Here is a 17244-nt window from a genome sequence, read left to right on the forward strand (position 1 = left end):
AAATAAGTAACAGAGAGAGGGGCACTGTGGGTAAGCTTAGCTCGAGAGGTTTTTTGGCTGATGTGAGCTTATTATAAAGGCAGACTCAGTTCCGAGGACAGAACCGGCACCCATCAGTAATGAATGAATGAATGAAGATTAACATCAGATGGGTACTTAGCTTGAAATGCGGACAGCCGAAGGCAATCAAACAACTGGATTCCACGAGCTGGCGATCAGAAGTCTATAGATCACTGTGGCAGAAAAGTTCTACATTGGGTATGTGCAGACGTCACATATATAGCCGACATCGGTTTATGGCTCTGACATGCAACGTCACATGTATCCCTTATCCAAAGACGTTGGTATATTGTCCGGATGTGTGGTGCTGCATGCATCGACCTCCCTACTGTTATGAATAGTGCAACATGAGAATAGAAAGACATCTGCACATACAAGCACAGTTTTATGTTATAGTTTTACTGTAAAAAAAAACAAAAAAACGAAACAAAGAAAATGGATATAAACAGGACCACTTGAAACCTTCTGGAACAAATAGTGTGGAAACATTTTACAAAAACTGCAGGCTTCAATACCCAACTTCACTACCGAGTAACAGATTGATATAATGTATACTGCAGCGAAAATCAGCTGTAAAGGTAACTAGGTAGACGAGAGCTGGCATGTGCAAGTGCTTCTGAGTTTTCCTTAGATGTAATGCAGCAAAGCTTCACACAGTACCTCTTCAAGGCCTCTTAAATATCATAATACAATACAATATACACATATTAGTAATTTATTCAAGTACTTTGTGTCAAATTAATTACCATGGAAACCTACCTACTTGTGCCAGTTTAGCTGCAAAATACATTTATCAATCAAAAAGTGAAAAAAAATCATCACTCTTAAAGGTACAGATGTGTGTTTCATTACATTTCACAAGCATTTACTTGCATCACTTAGACATGCATTGAATTATTGAACAATTAATAGCATGGAAACTCAGCCACAGAGAACAACATGTTGTTGTAGCTGTCTATTCTAAATGAATGAGGACCTTTTCATTCCTTTACTCATCTACTGTTTAATTTTATCACAGAAAAAAACTTGCCTGTGACTTAAATAGGACCTGATGGACAGGCAGGTATGTATCCCAGAAACTACTACTCCTTTGGAATGGGTTCCCCCTCCATATAAAGCAGAGTTCCTCCCTAACCAAATTCAAATGTTACTTGGAGAACTGGATGGGGAATTGGTAATTCATCCCTGGTTTGGCATCTATGTCTCTAACAGACATAGGCAGTCGGTATATGATTCATCTCCTACACACATGCTTGCAAAGGTTTCACCTCCCAAGCCCCTGCTTACACTTATCAAGGGTACCAGAAATTGCTAAGAGATCTGGTATGCATGGCTAGACTTAAAATGGTCCTTATGGTCATTAACCTAGTATACATCTATGAACCTATGAATTCAAAATGTTAAACTACCAAATAATTTAAATTCTCATATATTTAAATTAACATTTAAGCTGAACCATTAATAGCATGTAAACTCAGTCATACAAAACAAAACTCTTCACTGCCTCTTCTACACAAATGGGACATTTCACCTCTTTGCACATCTACTGTTTAATTTTATCAATAAAAATGTTCCCTGACTGCCCATATTAACTCAGGATTCATGCCAAGCTTTAAGACAGTCTGAATGATGAAACCAGACCTATAATTAAACATTTGAAAAATGACATACTCTGACTCTCCTTACCATTTACTACAACATTCTGTTAAAAATGTTGCAGTCCTTTGTAACATTTACTCGAATATGTAAATAGTTTAAAGCATTTGGTCAAAATGTGTCAAATAACAAAATATTGCAGATTTTGTGTGAAGAATAAGATGACAAATGTAAAAAAAAAGATTACAGGTGCAATTTAACAAAGACACACATGCGTGGAATGGGCGTGTCTTCGTTGAAGGTTGGGTGTCGGACTGGCACCTCGGCACTGTAAAAAAAAATCTACAGCCAATCATTAGTGGACCGGAGTTCCGTTGTGGCAACCCCTAACTGGGAAAAGCCAAAAGAACAACAACAAGCAAGTTAAACCAGTCTTGGCTCAAAAACTAGGGCACATAGTATAACAAGCATGCAAAAGCAAATAAATGAAATTATAATACAGTCATTACCTTCTCTTTCTTTTCTTTTTTTTTCTTCTCGCCATCAGCATCTTTCTCTTTCTTGACATCTGCAGGCTTTTCTTTGGCCTCTTTATTATCTTTCTTCTTTATTTTTTTCTTCTCTGGGATTTTTTCAGATACATCCTCCTAACAGCCACAATTAAACAAATACACTTTTACAGTATGTTACACTTATACATTTGCAAATATATTTGCCACATCTCAGATGGCAATTCAGAAAAAAAAAATCAGCACAGCTATGCAGTAGTTCTAAAAAAGACAAATGTAATTAAAAACTCTTACCTTTATCTCTTTTTTTTTTTTTTTTTTGCGGTAAAAATCTACCCAAACCACTAAGGTATTTCTTCTTAATTTATAATAACTCACAGTGGGTTAATGGAGTTGGTAAGCTGGCTAATTTATTTTCTAACAGTGCCAGCTTTAACAACCCATCACATACGCTTGTTTAAATGACATATCAGGGAAGCAAAATATTTCCAATGGTTCTGTCCTTCCAGTTATATACAATACATATTACAGTGACTTCCTACTGCCTATTACTAAGACTGGATAGAATGCCACCTGTTCTGTCTCAGACTCCTTCTGATCTGGTAAGCAGCCATAACTTCAATGGAATCTTTTTTTCTATACATCTAATGCTCAGCTTATTACAGCTGCTAACATACATGTTCTTGTTCGGGTTCAGAAATGCTATTACAAACTGCCCTTTTCTAAAACCTATGTGAAGACTGTCAGCTGTGATCAACAGCTCACACTTAAAACACTGAATTTGCAGACTGTCTTAGATTAGACATTACTGCAGTCTGTACCAAGTTCAAAAATCTTACTGGTTTTCTACATACATTACTGCAACAAAAATCCATACCTAATGACTCTGTTTTAACTTGCCAGTTTGTATACGCAAAGCAGAAAATGCTGTGAAAAATACTAAGAGGAAGCAATGCAATATTTCAGAGAAAATAAAAATGATGTTCAGATAAACTTCATGAAAAGGTACACACAGGAAAATGAGAGTAACCAGCTTTTCTTTATATACTGTATTAGAGACACTGGATTAAAGAGAAGAAAAATCACTATGATAAAACCATGACATCATTCAAAGATTCAGAGTCTTGTAACCATTTACACTTTTGCTAGTACCTTCCCTCAGGCTGCCCTTCCTTTGTCCAGGGGGGACACACCAGCCAATCCAGAAATAAAACTGTAAACACCCATACAGTCATCTAAGGCTATGTTTAGCTATGTTTAAAAATAGACAGTCGCACTGCTTAACATGAAGGGGTAATTTATTTCAAGGTGTTTTTTAGGGGTGTAGATTTAAAAACCTGCATTTCTATTATGTTTTATCTAATGATTAAGATTTAGGTTCCTGGTTCTAGTGCTGGTTGAGCCACTGAACTTGAGATAAAGGAGGTCTGGGACAACCTGGTCTTTAATGCTATGTTAAGTAAGACTCAGATCTCTCTTCAAAATGGACACAGCTTCCAGACTCTTTTGATAGTTCAGGAACTTTACACATGATCTTTTCAATTAGGAAGCTTTGTGGTCTTCCAAAATGCTTAACATGTCTAGTGCAATTCTTCTTGAAGAGATGCTGCACTGATAATTGGCCTTGATTATCTCAACAGAGCTTGGCAATTAGCTGTGCTAAATTTGGATAGGAATATTTGGGGCCTTCCAAAATGCCTGATGTCTAGTGAGATTCATAATGAAGGGGTACTGTACTCGTTAATCGATTTTAAAAATGCCTAGTATAAAGGAATGATTACCTCCTTAGACCTTGATAATAATCCTTTCGCAATTAGCTGTGCTAAATAAAAGGATTTCCTGACAACTACTGTCACACAATGGTCAAAAAAAGAAGGAATTATTAACCCAATTTCTTATGTCCCTGACTACATTTTATATTCTTTACTGGTGTATTGTCTATACAGTATGATGAGGGGAGGAGTTGTCTACCAAAAATGATAATACAATTTTAGTATTTAGTTTGAGGCTATTTTTAGTATACCAAAAGTTCACTAAGAAAATTCATTCCAGAGGGCATGGGTCTCAGAAAGTAACTTAACACCACCCTCCATTCTGCAAGTGTCTGCAAACATTATTAGTCATGTCTTGGCTCTCTGCCAGAAGTTCTAAGAAGTAAGTGCCAAAAAAGAGAGGTCCCAGGAACTAGTCTGATGGACAAAGCTGGTCACTTTCAAATTATATGAGGCTCCTGCGATTCACACTGTGTGGCTTCTGTCTTTTCGCAAATTTATTATCCATCTTACCACATGTCAATTTTTAAAGCACTTGACTTGTGTACAATGTCAGCATGGAGAATGGTGTTGAAGGCTTTAACCAGGAATAGATATGTGCCTCATGGCCATTGTATGAAGCCTCAGTAACCCCTCTGAAGAACTTTACCTGATTCATCAGACAGGATTCTAACCTTCAAATAAACCAAACTGTTTGGGAGTCAAGTCTAACAAGTTTCTTGTTACTGTAAATTATTAGATCAGTTACAATACATTCCATGGCTCTGCAGACAAGGCTTGTAAGACAGATAAGTTTGTAATTACCTAGGCTGGCTATAAAACCATCATTATTTATGGGTATCAATAATGGACTGTGCCACAGATCTGACACAAAACTTAGATTAGACAGTTTAAAGGAGTGGGTCTGCAAGAACACGTTTAACACTATTAATTAAAAGTACAGTTGTGTACAATTACCATAAATGTAGATGTTCGAGTGTATTCACTGTTGCAGTTATTACATTTGGGTTATCTGCTTGCAGGTAGCCCTCAGTCGGCCTGATTATCAAAGTCTTGGGTCCTGCGTTGGTTGCGGTCTCATCTTCCATGACGTCAGGTAGTCAGGGGTATAAAAGCATGCAGCCGATGCCATTACATCAGTTTTTCTTGCCCCAGATGTCAGGTGCCCCCATAATGAGCAGAAATTATATGCATAAGGTTACACCTCCAACAAAAAAAGCAAATACACCAGAAAGCTTTAAAAACAGTAAGCAAGAATAGAGGTATAAGTCAATAAAAGTCAGGGGGCTGGAGGAAGGGTAAAGTACAGTTGTGTACACTTACCATAAATGTAGATGTTGGAGTGTATTCACTGTTCCAGTCATTACATTTGGGGTAATCTGCTGGCAGGTTGCCGTCAGTCGGCTTGATTAACAAAGTCTTGGGTCCCTCATCGGTTGCTGTCCCCTCTTCCATGACGTCAGGTCATCAGGGGTATAAAAGATGCAGCCGACGCTATTACATCAGTTTTTCTTGCCCCAGATGTCAGGTGCCCCCTAAATGGGGAGCAAATAAAATTAAAATACACCAAAATATATATACCTCCAATCCCAAAAGCAAATACACCAGAAGGGCTTTTAAGCCTAGTGAAGGAAGTTAAGAGGTAAAATCTAAAGAAGAAATAGGGGGTTGGAGGGAGGGTAACCTTGACTGCAACAGTGAATACACTCGAACATCCACATTTATGGTAAGTGTACACAACTGTACTATGTTCTTCGTGTTTCACTGTTGCAGTCATTACATTTGGAAATGGTTTGCTTTGAAATAGCATTTCCCTTTGCCCCTGCAGCAAATGCCACCAGCAGTTGTTCAGATTTTCTCGGAGATTTTGTTCTGCTTAAGTAAAATCTAAGTTGTCTGTGCACATCCAATGAATGCAGAATCCACTCCCCCTTGTTCTGTGGATTAGGGAAGAAGGTTGGCAAATGAATGGTCTGATTGAGAGCCACATTGGATACCACCTTAGGCATGAAGTATGGATTGGTTCTTAGGGATACCCTGTCTGCATGAAAAATGGTGTAATACTCCCCTGTCATAAGAGCCTGTAGTTCTGAAATCCTTCTAGCTGAGGTGACTGCTAAAAGGAAAGCTGTTTTCCAGGAAAGAAATTTTAAGTCTGCAGTTGCAGCTGGCTCAAAAAGTAGGAGAGTGAGTTTTTCCAGCACAAAATTGAGGTCCCATGCAGAGGTTGGTGCTCTCCTGGGTGGTCTCAAGTTTTTGGCCCCTCTGAGGTACTGTTTTAGCAAAGGATGGGAGAAGAGGGGAGGTTCTGTGTTGTAATGAGCTGAAATGGCCGAGGCATGGATTTTTATTGAAGAGAAAGACAGGCCCTTATGAAGCATCTCAGTCAAGTATTGTAAAATCTGAGGGATGCTGGGCACTACTGTGCTTATACCTTGTTGTCGATTCCAAGCACAGAATCTTTTCCAGTTGTCAGCATAAGATTTTCTAGTACTAGACATTCTGGCCTCTAAAATGACATCCATCACAGGTTTGCTGAGGGATGCTAAGGGTGAATTTAGTTGATTAGCCATGCTGCAAGATTCAAAGTTTGGAGCTGAGAGTGCAGAATTTGGTTGTTCTGCTGAGACAGCAAGGTAGATGTCTGAGGCAGGTGTCACGGTGGAAGGTGTGACACATTGCGCAGGAGTGGGTACCAGTGTTGTCGAGGCCAGTCTGGAGCAATCAAAATCATTTTTGTTTTTTCCTGTTTTACTTTTAGAAGAACTTTGGAGAGCAGAGGCAGAGGAGGAAAGGCATAGACTGATAGGTTCTTCCAGCTGAAGGATAAAGCATCCACTTTCCAAGCTTTTTGGTGATGAATACTTGTGCAAAATTTGTCCAGCTGATAGTTCTGGGGAGAGGCAAATAGATCTATGTCAGGGCTCCCCCATTTGCGTGTCAACATGTTGAAAATCTGTGGTTCCAGCTTCCATTCGTGTGGCTCCATGAGATTTCTGCTTAGTTCGTCTGCCAGTGAATTCTTCCTTCCTGGCAGGAATTGAGCTTGTAGTTGTACTTGAAAGGCTAAGGCTGTGTTCCACAGTGCCATGGCTAGTCTGCAGAGGAGGTAGGAGTGAGTTCCCCCCTGCTTGTTTATGAACCGCATAACCGTGGTGTCTGTCTGTCTTTATCATCAACTGTCCTGGAAGTAGGTAGTCCTTGAAGGCTGTCAGAGCATTCTGTACAGCAAGCATTTCTTTTTGATCGATGTGAAGATGCATTTAATTTGGGCTCCATTTGCCCTGAATGCACTTCCCTGCCAGGTGTGCCCCCCCAAGCGTAGTCTGATGCGTCTGTAGTCAGAGTCTGGGCGGCAGGGGGTGGTGTGAATGTCAATCCCTTGTTTTGATGGCAGGCCTCTGCCCACCATAGGAACTCCAGTTGCAGGCAAGGAATGATCGGAATCATTGTTTCCAGACTTTGACAATGCTGACTCCATAGACTTTTTAAGTATGACTGCAGTTTCCTCATATGCAGTCTTGCATATGGAATTAAAAGAATGCAAGAGGCCATGAACCCCAAGGCTTGCAGAATTTGCCTTGCAGAAAGCATGGTTTTTGTGGCCACCTGTTTGAAGTAAGTCACCAATTGAGTTTGCTTCCCTGGCGTAAGGAAAGCCATCTGGGCGGTTGTATTCAAGCTTGCACCCAAGGATACCAGTTGTGATTTCTTTTCGTTTATAGTGTACCCTAGACAAGTTAGAACCCTTTTTACAAATGCCAGATGTTTTAGAAGAATGTCCTTGTCTTCTGCCTGTATTAGACAATCGTCCAGGTAGGGATATATTTGAATTTTTCTTTGTCTGCAAAATGCAATTACTGGAGCCAGGCATTTTGTAAAGACCCTGGGCACAGTAGATAAGCCAAAGGGCAGTGCAGAGAACTGGTAATGCAAGTAGCCTGCTTTGAAGCAAAGGTATCTTCTGCAGGACACCCTGACTGGGATATGCAGGTATGCCTCTTTTAAATCTAGAGTTGCCAGCCAGGCATCGTTGCCTAGCATAGGAAGTAACTGTTGAAGAGACAGCATCTTGAATTTTGGAATGTCCAGAAAGGTGTTTAGAGTAGATAAGTCCAGGATTGGACGCCATGATTTGTCTTTTCTGGGTGCCAGGAAAAGCCTTGAATAGAAGCCTTGTCCCTTTTCCTCTTCTGGTACTGGTTGTATAGCCCCATGCTCATGAGGGAAAGTACATGTTTCTGGGCCTCTGCCCACTGATTTGGGGGCAGGTCTGGCCATCCGTTTGGAATTGGCAGCGTGTGGAAATGAAATGTATACCATTGGGATACTATATTTAAAAACCATTTGTCCTGGGTTATAAGTTGGCAGTTTTTTGCATGAAGTGCCGGTTTTCCTCCCAAAGGGGCGGTTAACTGGTAAGTGCTTGGAAGGCATAAAGGAAAGTCATTGAGACTGCTTGCCATAGGGAGGTGTCTTGTTGCTTCCAGATTTGGAAGAGGAGGCACCCCATTGTTTTGTTCTTTAAGTCCCTTGTGACTGAAACAGGGTGCCTTTGGAATGCCTGGGTTTGGCTTGAGAGGCTCTGGTTGGAACTGGAAAGGACCAGTTCTTAGTAGGGCAGTGCCTACTGAATCTTGGAGGTTGTACCTGTAAGAAATCTTTCACAGTTTGCATAGATTTAGCTTTATCTTCCATCTTTTTTAAAACTTCTTCAGCTTTAATACCAAAAATACGGTCCCGTTGTAAAGGAGCATCCAACAATTTTGCTTTAACATGATCAGGCAAAGTTTGCTCTTTGAGCCAAGCATGCCTTCTTAGCACAGAGCCAGTCACAGCAGCCCTGCAAGAGGCCTCTAAAGAATCAAAACCACATTGCAAAGTATGTTTTCCAACTTGTTAAGCTAAATGCAATAAATCCTGTAATTCTTTGTTTTCCACACAGTCAGATATCAACATCATTTTCTGTTTAAGCAGCCCTATGAGATGCTGCTGATATTTAAGCATATGAAATTGACAGTTTAAAGCTCGGATTGCCAAGGTTGCAGAAGTATAAACTTTCTTACCCCATCTATCCAGCGCCCTGGAGTCTCTATCAGAAGGGGTAGGATTTTCAGCAGTAGAGGCCTTAATACCTTTGGGACCCTGAGAAATGGTTTTGGGGTCAGCAGTAGGATTTTTGAAAAGGAGTTTGTGTGAATCAGGAACCCTGTAGTATCTATCTGGTTTAACAGGAGCTGGAGGCAGAGAATCTGGTGAAATACTAGATTCTGAGAAAACATCATCAGCAATGTCTAGCACAGGAGGTATACAGCCAAAGAACTATGCTGAGGAAGAAGAAGAAAATCCCAAAGTCTCTTGAGATTCAGAGAAATCCTGACTTTCCCAGTGGAAATGATCCCTTACAGCATGTAAAGTCTCTCCAAAGGAAAAATCATCTGGTGGAGAAGCAGAAGGAATGGAATCTTCTGCATCAGAATCCTTATAAGAGGGAACAGACAAATCCTGTTCATTAGAAGAATCAGAAGAAATAGAATCATGTTAAGTAGATTCATAATCAATGTCTTGCCTAGGCCTCATAGGTAGGTACTAGGCTATTGGCCCAAGGGCCTACGTAAGCCTAGCCAACAAGGTTCCCTGACTTACGCCACCCAAGAAAGTTATTTTTCTGTGCCACTATTGAGCAGACACACAGAAGTGATCCCAGGGGTGTATTTCCTATTTCCCATTCACTCATCAAGATTTTTCTTGAAGAGTGCTAATGAAGAACTTTGCTTGACATAGATGGGTAGCCTGTTCCAGAGTATGGGAAGTCTCTGGGATAAGAATCTATCCCTCCAGCATGTCCTGTTTATTGTAGTGACAAAGTTTAGGTCCCTACAGTGTGTAGCTTGGAGGGATTGGGATTTCTTTAGGTGTAGCATGTCCAACAGCTCTGGGTTTGACATAGCTTTATATGTTAGGCAGAGATCACCTTGGAGTAGGCGATATGCTACAGAGTAAAGCTGGAGTTTTTTGAGGCGGTCAGTGTAGGGTATTTGTTTGAGTCCATTAATCCTCTTTGAGGTACTTCTGTGGCCTTTCCAGCTGCTGCAGATGTCTTGTGAGGTACATTCCAAAAGGGGCGTTGTACTCTATAATGGGTCTAATGAGTGTCGAGTAGAGGGGAACGATGACCTCTTTTTTCCTGGATGAGAACCCTTTTACGATGAGGTGTGCCACGTAGAAGGACTTCCTGACTACTGTGGCGATGTGACTATCAAAGGAGAGACTACTGTCCACCTGGGTCCCAAGGTCTCTTATCACGCATTTGGTGTTAAGTAGATTGCTGCCTATGTGGTAGCTCATGGGTACAGAGTTTTTACCAAAGTGGATGACACTGTTCTTTTTGTCATTGAGCTTGAGGCCGTGGCTCTGACACCAGGTGTATGTCTCAGCAAGGCCCTTCTGTAGGATGTCCACATCATTTGGGGACTTGACTATGGCTCCTAGTTTGCAGTCATCTGCAAACTTCGTTAGCCAGAGGCCTTCTGTGTTAGCCTGTACTTCAGAGAAGTAGATACCAAACAGGAGAGGTCTCAGGAGGGAACCCTGTGGTACCCCACTTGTCACTGGTTTGAGGTCAGATTTGGAGTCTGCAACTTTTACAGTGTGGGTTCTGTCAGTGAGCCAGTTGGCAACCCATCTTGTGACGTAGAGATTTATGCCTAGTTTATTGAGTTTAGCTATAATTCCAGAATGGGGGCTGGTGTCGAAAGCCTTGGCGAGGTCAAGATAGGCTGTGTGAACCACCTTACCCTCATCTACGGCTTTGGTGACTGCCTCAAAGAAGTCGATCGGGTTCAAGAGGCATAATCTGCCTTTCACAAACCTGAACTGGGTAGGATCCAGAGTTTGGAGGTTACTAATGTCTGTGTTTATGAGTTCCATGATGATACGTTCCATGGCCTTGCAGACCAGGCTCGTCAGGCTAATAGGTCGATAGTTCCCGGGATCAGTGGTGGCTCCCCCTTTGTGGAGTGGGATAACTGTTGCTATGAGCCCTGATGCGAGGCTATTATTGACCATGGTGCTTAAGTGGGGAGCCAGCTTGTTCTGAAGTTCGTGTAAAATGCAGCCTGGGATGTTGTCCGGTCCCATGGATGCTGTCTTTTTGGCTTTAGAGAGTGCAGCTTTCACCAGCGTAGTTGTGATTACAGGGACTCTGCATTCTTCCTGTATAAATATGGGCCCTTTAGGGGGTGAGGGGGGGGGGGTAAAGTTAGCACTGAACCTGTCTGCCAGGATGTTGGCAATATCTGTTGGTTCTGTAATTTTCGTGCCTTTGTGCTGTAACTCAGAGCAGATCTGGGTGTTGACATTGAGATTCTTGATTTTCGTAGCTAGCTTTGGAGGGATCTTATAAGGGATCTCAGCTTCTTACTGAGGCTGATCAGGGTGCTCCTCCACTCATGGGATTTTACTCTCTTTTGCAACAGTTTCTTCCTTCTGTTGTACAGTTTGTTTATGGCAGGGGACCACCAGATTGGCTTCCTTTTTTTGGAGGATAGCGTATTGGTTCTGTTTGGGATAGCACGATCCATGCACTCATGTAAGTGCTTACAGAGTGCAATTGTGTAGGATTTCATGAAGCTCACTACTTCTGTCTTAATAAGCATGAAGTTGGTTTGGAGAAATTTTTTACTGTGGTTTCCTTAATGGGGGGTGGGAGTGGGATGTGGATATCAAGGGTGATTAGCTTATGGTTGGATCGGACCAACGAGGAGTTGACTTCAGGTATGGAACACTGGTCACTCATGTTGGTAATGACTAGGTCTAGGATACTGTTGCGCCTGGTTGGGGGTGTGGATAAGTTGATCTAGGGCATTGGAGTTTATGAATTCCAGAAAGTGTTGCGCTAAGGAGTTGCTACACGAGTAGTTTTCCCAGTTAATGGTGGGGTAGTTGAAGTCGTCCATTATTAGGGTGTTTGGTTGAACCCTAATATTTTCCAGTACAGCAAGAAAAGAGGAGTGGGAATCCTGGGACATGGTGGGGGATCTGTAGCAAGCTACAATTTGGATTGCAGTTTTGCCCAGAGTTAGTTGCACTTGGATAATCACGGATGCATTATGCTGAGCAAGGAGGGAGCTGGCTACACCTGATCAGAGGAATTAAATCTTCAGCCATTTTGATCATCTGTTTTTTAGGCATGGGGGCCTGCACATGTGGCCCAGACATCAGTTTCTTAGACAGATTTAGATTTTGGCATTAGTTTTGAAGATGGAGTCGGTCTAATATATAAATCCGTAGGTCTGAAAACACCCTCAGAAGCTGGTGCCTGCACAGTGGCTCTGGACCCATCTAAGGTAAAGACATCCGTGGGTTCCAAAGTTGAAGCATCTTGCGGCATACCGGACTCCAAATGGGTCTCAGTAGAGGCCTGCAAAACAGAAGTAGCAGGTTATCAGGGGCTGCAAAAGTGCCTGAGTACCAACGAACTGGTGACTTGCTTAGGTGAAGCGTCATCGTTGGTTTTTGTCCTCGACGGGCTAGCTCTGTCTTTTTCTTTGCGTTTTTTTTTTTATGAATTCCGGTTGTCAGATTGCTAACCGACAACATTTCTGGACAATTGAAACGTGAACCAAAATACTGTGAAGCAAAAGAGTACCTATGTTTAATAGTGCGTTGATTAAATTTAGCACAAAACCGACAGCAAGGCACGTTGTGATCAGGGCCTAGGCAAGGAATACAGTACAAGAGAAAATCCTTATGAGGTATTTGCTTCCCACAAGTAAGAGATCATGAAATTAGCCATCGGGAAGAAGGAAGAAAAAGTTTCCCCAATGGGGTACTTAGCTTTTAGTTGAAGACTTCGGTTTTGAAACTTGAAAACGAAAATTTCAGGAGTCTGCTGACAAGCACTTGCAAAGTGCTTCTGCTTCGGGCACCGTGCAGCAAGAAAGAATGATGTAATGGCGTTGGCTGCATGTTTTATACCCCTGATGACCTGACATCATGGAAGAAGGGACAGCAACCGACACAGGACCCAAGACTTTGTTAATCAGGCCGACTGACGCCAACCTGCCAGCAGATTACCCCAAATGTAATGACTGCAACAGTGAAACACGAAGAACATCCAGGACTGCAACAGTGAATACACTCCAACATCTACATTTATGGTAAGTGTACACAACTGTACTATGTTCTTCGTGTTTCACTGTTGCAGTCAATACATTTGGTAGATTCCCAAAGCTAAGGAAGGGAAGAAGCAATTAGATAGCATTAGGACCAGCTATAAGGCCCTGCAAGAATGCAATGGCAAAACCAGCTCTGGATATAGAAAAAAATGGCAAGTGGTAATGCTTGGTGAAGGTACTGAACAAAACTCCAGGTAGCAGCTTCTAGGATGTCCCGGTAGGCACACCTCTGAGAAAGGGCTGTAGAGGTAGAGGCAGCCCTGGTTGAATGTGGTATCCCCTGTGGGGTAGGTTTTCCATGGTGCTTATAGCAGAAATTATTGCAATGGCCTATCCACTTAGAAATGGTCAGCTTTGAAATGGCCTTCCCCTCTGCCCCTCCAGCAAATGCAACCAGCAGCTGTTCAGATTTCCTGAGAGGCTTAGCCCTGTCCAAGTAAAATCTAAGTTGTCTGTGCACGCTCAAGGAGTGCAGTATTCGTTCCCCTTTGTTCTCTAGATTACAAAATAAGGTTGGCAAATGAATGGACTGAATAAGGGCCACAGTGGATACCACCTTGGGTATAAAGGAGGGACTGGTCCTGAAGGAGACCCTGTCCGTATGAAAGATGATGAAAGGCTCCGCTGCCATGAGGGCCTGTAATTCAGACACACTTCTTGCTGAAGTGTTTGCTAGAAGGAAAGCTGTTTTCCAAGAAAGGAATTTCAACTAAGCATTTGCAGCTGGCTCAAAGGGAGGTAGAGTGAGCTTTTCCGATACAAAGTTAAGGTCCCAGTCTGGAGTAGGGGCTGTCCTGGGTGGTCTTAAGTTTTTGGCCCCACTGAGGAATTGCTTCACCAGTGGATGAGAGAAGAAGGCTGGCTCTGTATTATAATGAGCTGAAATGGCCGAGGCATGAATTTTGATGGAAGGAAAGGAAAGGCCCTTGTGAAGCATCTCAGTTAGGTATTGAAGAATGTGTATTAAATTGGGCACTGTTGTGTCCATCCCCTGTGTTTGGTTCCAGGAACAGAATCTTTTCCATTTTTCAGGGCAGGATTTTCTAGTAATAGGCCTCCTTGCCTCCAGAATGACATCCATCACTTGCTTACTGAGGGATGGTAACACAGAGATCATGAAATTAGCCAGGCTGCAAGGCTCAGGGTTTGAAGCTGTGGGTGCAGAATCTGGCCCACCTGCTAGGACAGCAGGGCAGGGGTCTAAGGCAGGTGCCATGGCTCCAGAAGTGACACACTGTGCAAGAGGGGGTACCAGTGTTGGTGTGGCCAGTCTGGTGCAATAAGTATTGTCCTTGGTTTGTTGTTTGATCTTTAGTAGCACTTTGGAGAGGAGAGACAGAGGGGGAAAGGCATAAACTAATAGGTTTTTCCAAGTGAAGAACAGGGCATCCACTTTCCAAGCTTGTCTGTGGGGAGTCCTTGTGCAGAATTTGTCCAATTGGCAGTTCTGAGGGGAGGCAAACAGGTCTATCTCTGGGCTCCATTTGTTTCTCAAATGTTGAATATCTTTGGATCCAGTTTCCACTCATGTGGGTCCATGAGATTTCTGCTTAGGTCGTCTGCCAGTGTATTTAGCTTGCATGGCAGGAATTGAGTCTGTAGATGCACTTGGTAGCTCAAGGCTGTGTTCCACAGAGCCATGGCTAGTCTGCAGAGAGGGTATGAGTGGGTTCCCCCCTGCTTATTTATGTACCACATAACAGTGGTGTTGTCCGTCCTTACCAATAATTGTCCTGGAAGAATGTGGTCCTTAAAGGCTGTCAGAGCATTCTGTACAGCTAACATTTCTTTTTGCTTGATATGCTGGTGCATTTGACTCGGGTTCCATTTGCCTTGAATGCACTGCCCTGCCAAGTGAGCACCCCATGCATAGTCTGATGCGTCTGTTGTTAAGGTTTGGTTGGCAGGGGGTAGAGTGAATGGTAGTCCCTTATTTTGGTGGCAGACCTCTGCTCACCAAAGAAACTCGAGGCGTAGGCAAGGTATGATAGGAATCATTGCCTCTAGATCCTGTGAATGTTGACACCATAGGTTTTTGAGATACCATTGCAGTTTCCCCAATGCAGCCTTGCATATGGAATTAGAAGAATGCAGGAGGCCATGAATCCCAAGGCTTGCAGTATTTGCCTTGCAGATAGCTGGGTTTTTGTGGCCACTTGTCTGAAGTAGGTTGTCAAATTAATCCGTTTCTCTGGCATGAAGAAAGCCATCTGGGAAGTTGTATTCAAGCTTGCTCCCGGGAATATAATTTGTTGACAGGGTACCAGTTCTGATTTCTTTTCATTTATTGTGTACCCCAGACAAGTCAGTACCCTTTGAACAAAGGTCAGATAATTCAAAAGTGTGTCCTGGCTTTCTGCCTGAATTAGACAATTTCCAGATATGGGTATATTTGAATATTTCTTTGCCTGCAGAATGCAATGACTGGAACAAGACACTTTGTGAATACTCTGGGCGCAGTAGATAAGCCAAAGGGCAATGCAGAGAACTGATAGTGCACGTAGCCTGCTTTGAAGTGTAGGTATTTTCTGCAAGACTCACTGATAGGGATGTGCAGGTATGCTTCTTTTAAGTCTAGTGTTGCCAACCATGCATCTTTGCCTAGCATAGGAAGCAGCTGGTGAAAAGTCAGCATCTTGAATTTTGGAATCACCAGAAAGGTATTTAGAGTAAAAAGATCCAGGACAGAACGCCATGTATTGCCTTTTCTGGGTACCAGGAAAAGTCTCGAATAGAACCCTTGTCCCTTTTCCTCTACTGGTACCAAATGAATAGCTCCCATGCTTAAGAGAGAGAGTACTTGATTTTGGGCCTCTGCCCACTGATTTGGGGGTAGATATGGCCACTTGCGTGGTGTTGGTAAGGTGTGGAAGTGAAATCTGTATCCTTGGGACACTATATTTAAAACCTATTTGTCCTGGGTAATGAGTTCCCAAGTTTTTGGCCTGCAGACCAATCTTTCCGCCTAAAGGAGCATTCAGTTGGGAAGTCCTTGGAAGTTTTAGAAGCAAGTCATTGAGACTGTTTTCATAGGGGGGGGGTCTTACCACTCTCTGATTTGGGTACGGAAACCCCCCACTGCATAGTCTTGCTTGTCCCCTGGGACTGAAACCTGGGGTTTCTGCTATGTCTGGGTTTGGCTTGAGAAGACCTTGAAGAGGCTAGAAAGGACCAATTCTTAGAGGGCCAGTGCCTACTAAATCTAGGAGGCTGAACTTGTAACAAATCTTTAACAGTTTGCATGGATTTAGCTTTATCTTCCATCTGTTTAAGTACTTCCTCAGCCTTGTTGCCAAACAGGCGGTCCTGATTTAAGGGTGCATCCAACAATTTAGCTTTAACATGATCAGGTAAAGATTGCTCCTTAAGCCAAGCATGCCTTCTGAGCACAGAGCCAGTAACAGCAGCCCTGCAAGAGGCCTCTAAAGAATCAAATCCACATTGCAAAGTATGTTTTCCAACCTGTTCAGCAGAATGCATTAAATCCTGTAATTCTTTATTTTCCGCACAGTCAGGAATCAACATAATTTTCTGTTTAAGCAATCCAATAACATGTTGTTGATACTTTAACATATGAAACTGGCAGTTTAAAGCCTTAATGGCCAAAGTTGCAGAAGTGTAAACCTTCTTACCCCATCTATCCAGCTCCCTGGAATCTCTGTCAGAAGGGGTAGGATTTTTAGCAGTAGAAGCCTTAATGCCCTTGGGTACCTGTGAAATAGTCTCTGGATCCGCAATAGGATTTTTAAAAAGGAACTTGTGTGAATCAGGAACCCTGTAAATATCTGTCAGGTTTTCTGGGATCAGGAGGCAAGGAATCAGGGGCCAAACTAGATTCCAAAAAAGCATCATCAACAATGTCTAGTACTAGAGGAATAGCTAAAGGCCTATACTGAGGCAGGGGGTAAGAACCCCCTAAGCCTCTTTTTTGAATCAGAAAAATCCTGTATTTCCCAGTGGAAATGCTCTCTTAGAGTATGTAAGGTTTCACCAAAAGAAAAATCCTCTGGAGAAGCAGAGGGAATAGAGTCGTCTGCATCAGAATCCTCATAAGTAGATATGGGCAAATTCAGATCATCAGAAGAATCAGAAAAATCAGAATCCTGGTCAGACGATTCATAAACAATT

At 42.4% G+C, this 17244-nt stretch overlaps 1 protein-coding gene across 3 annotated transcripts in view; it reads right to left on the reverse strand.

Annotated features, from left to right (window-relative positions):
• The window catches only part of CHD2 (chromodomain helicase DNA binding protein 2), a 3702317-nt gene that overhangs the window by 314521 nt on the left and 3370552 nt on the right, over positions 1-17244 (reverse strand). For all 3 annotated transcript variants that reach the window (XM_044078379.1, XM_044078380.1, XM_044078378.1), the window contains one exon: positions 2166-2303. In XM_044078379.1, the coding sequence (XP_043934314.1) occupies positions 2166-2303 (138 nt within the window). The remainder of the gene's footprint in view (positions 1-2165; positions 2304-17244) is intronic.

The sequence above is a fragment of the Protopterus annectens genome, chromosome 7.part0, assembly GCF_019279795.1.
Source record: "Protopterus annectens isolate FY-2018-M chromosome 7.part0, PAN1.0, whole genome shotgun sequence".
Classification (NCBI taxonomy): Eukaryota; Metazoa; Chordata; order Ceratodontiformes; family Protopteridae; genus Protopterus; species Protopterus annectens.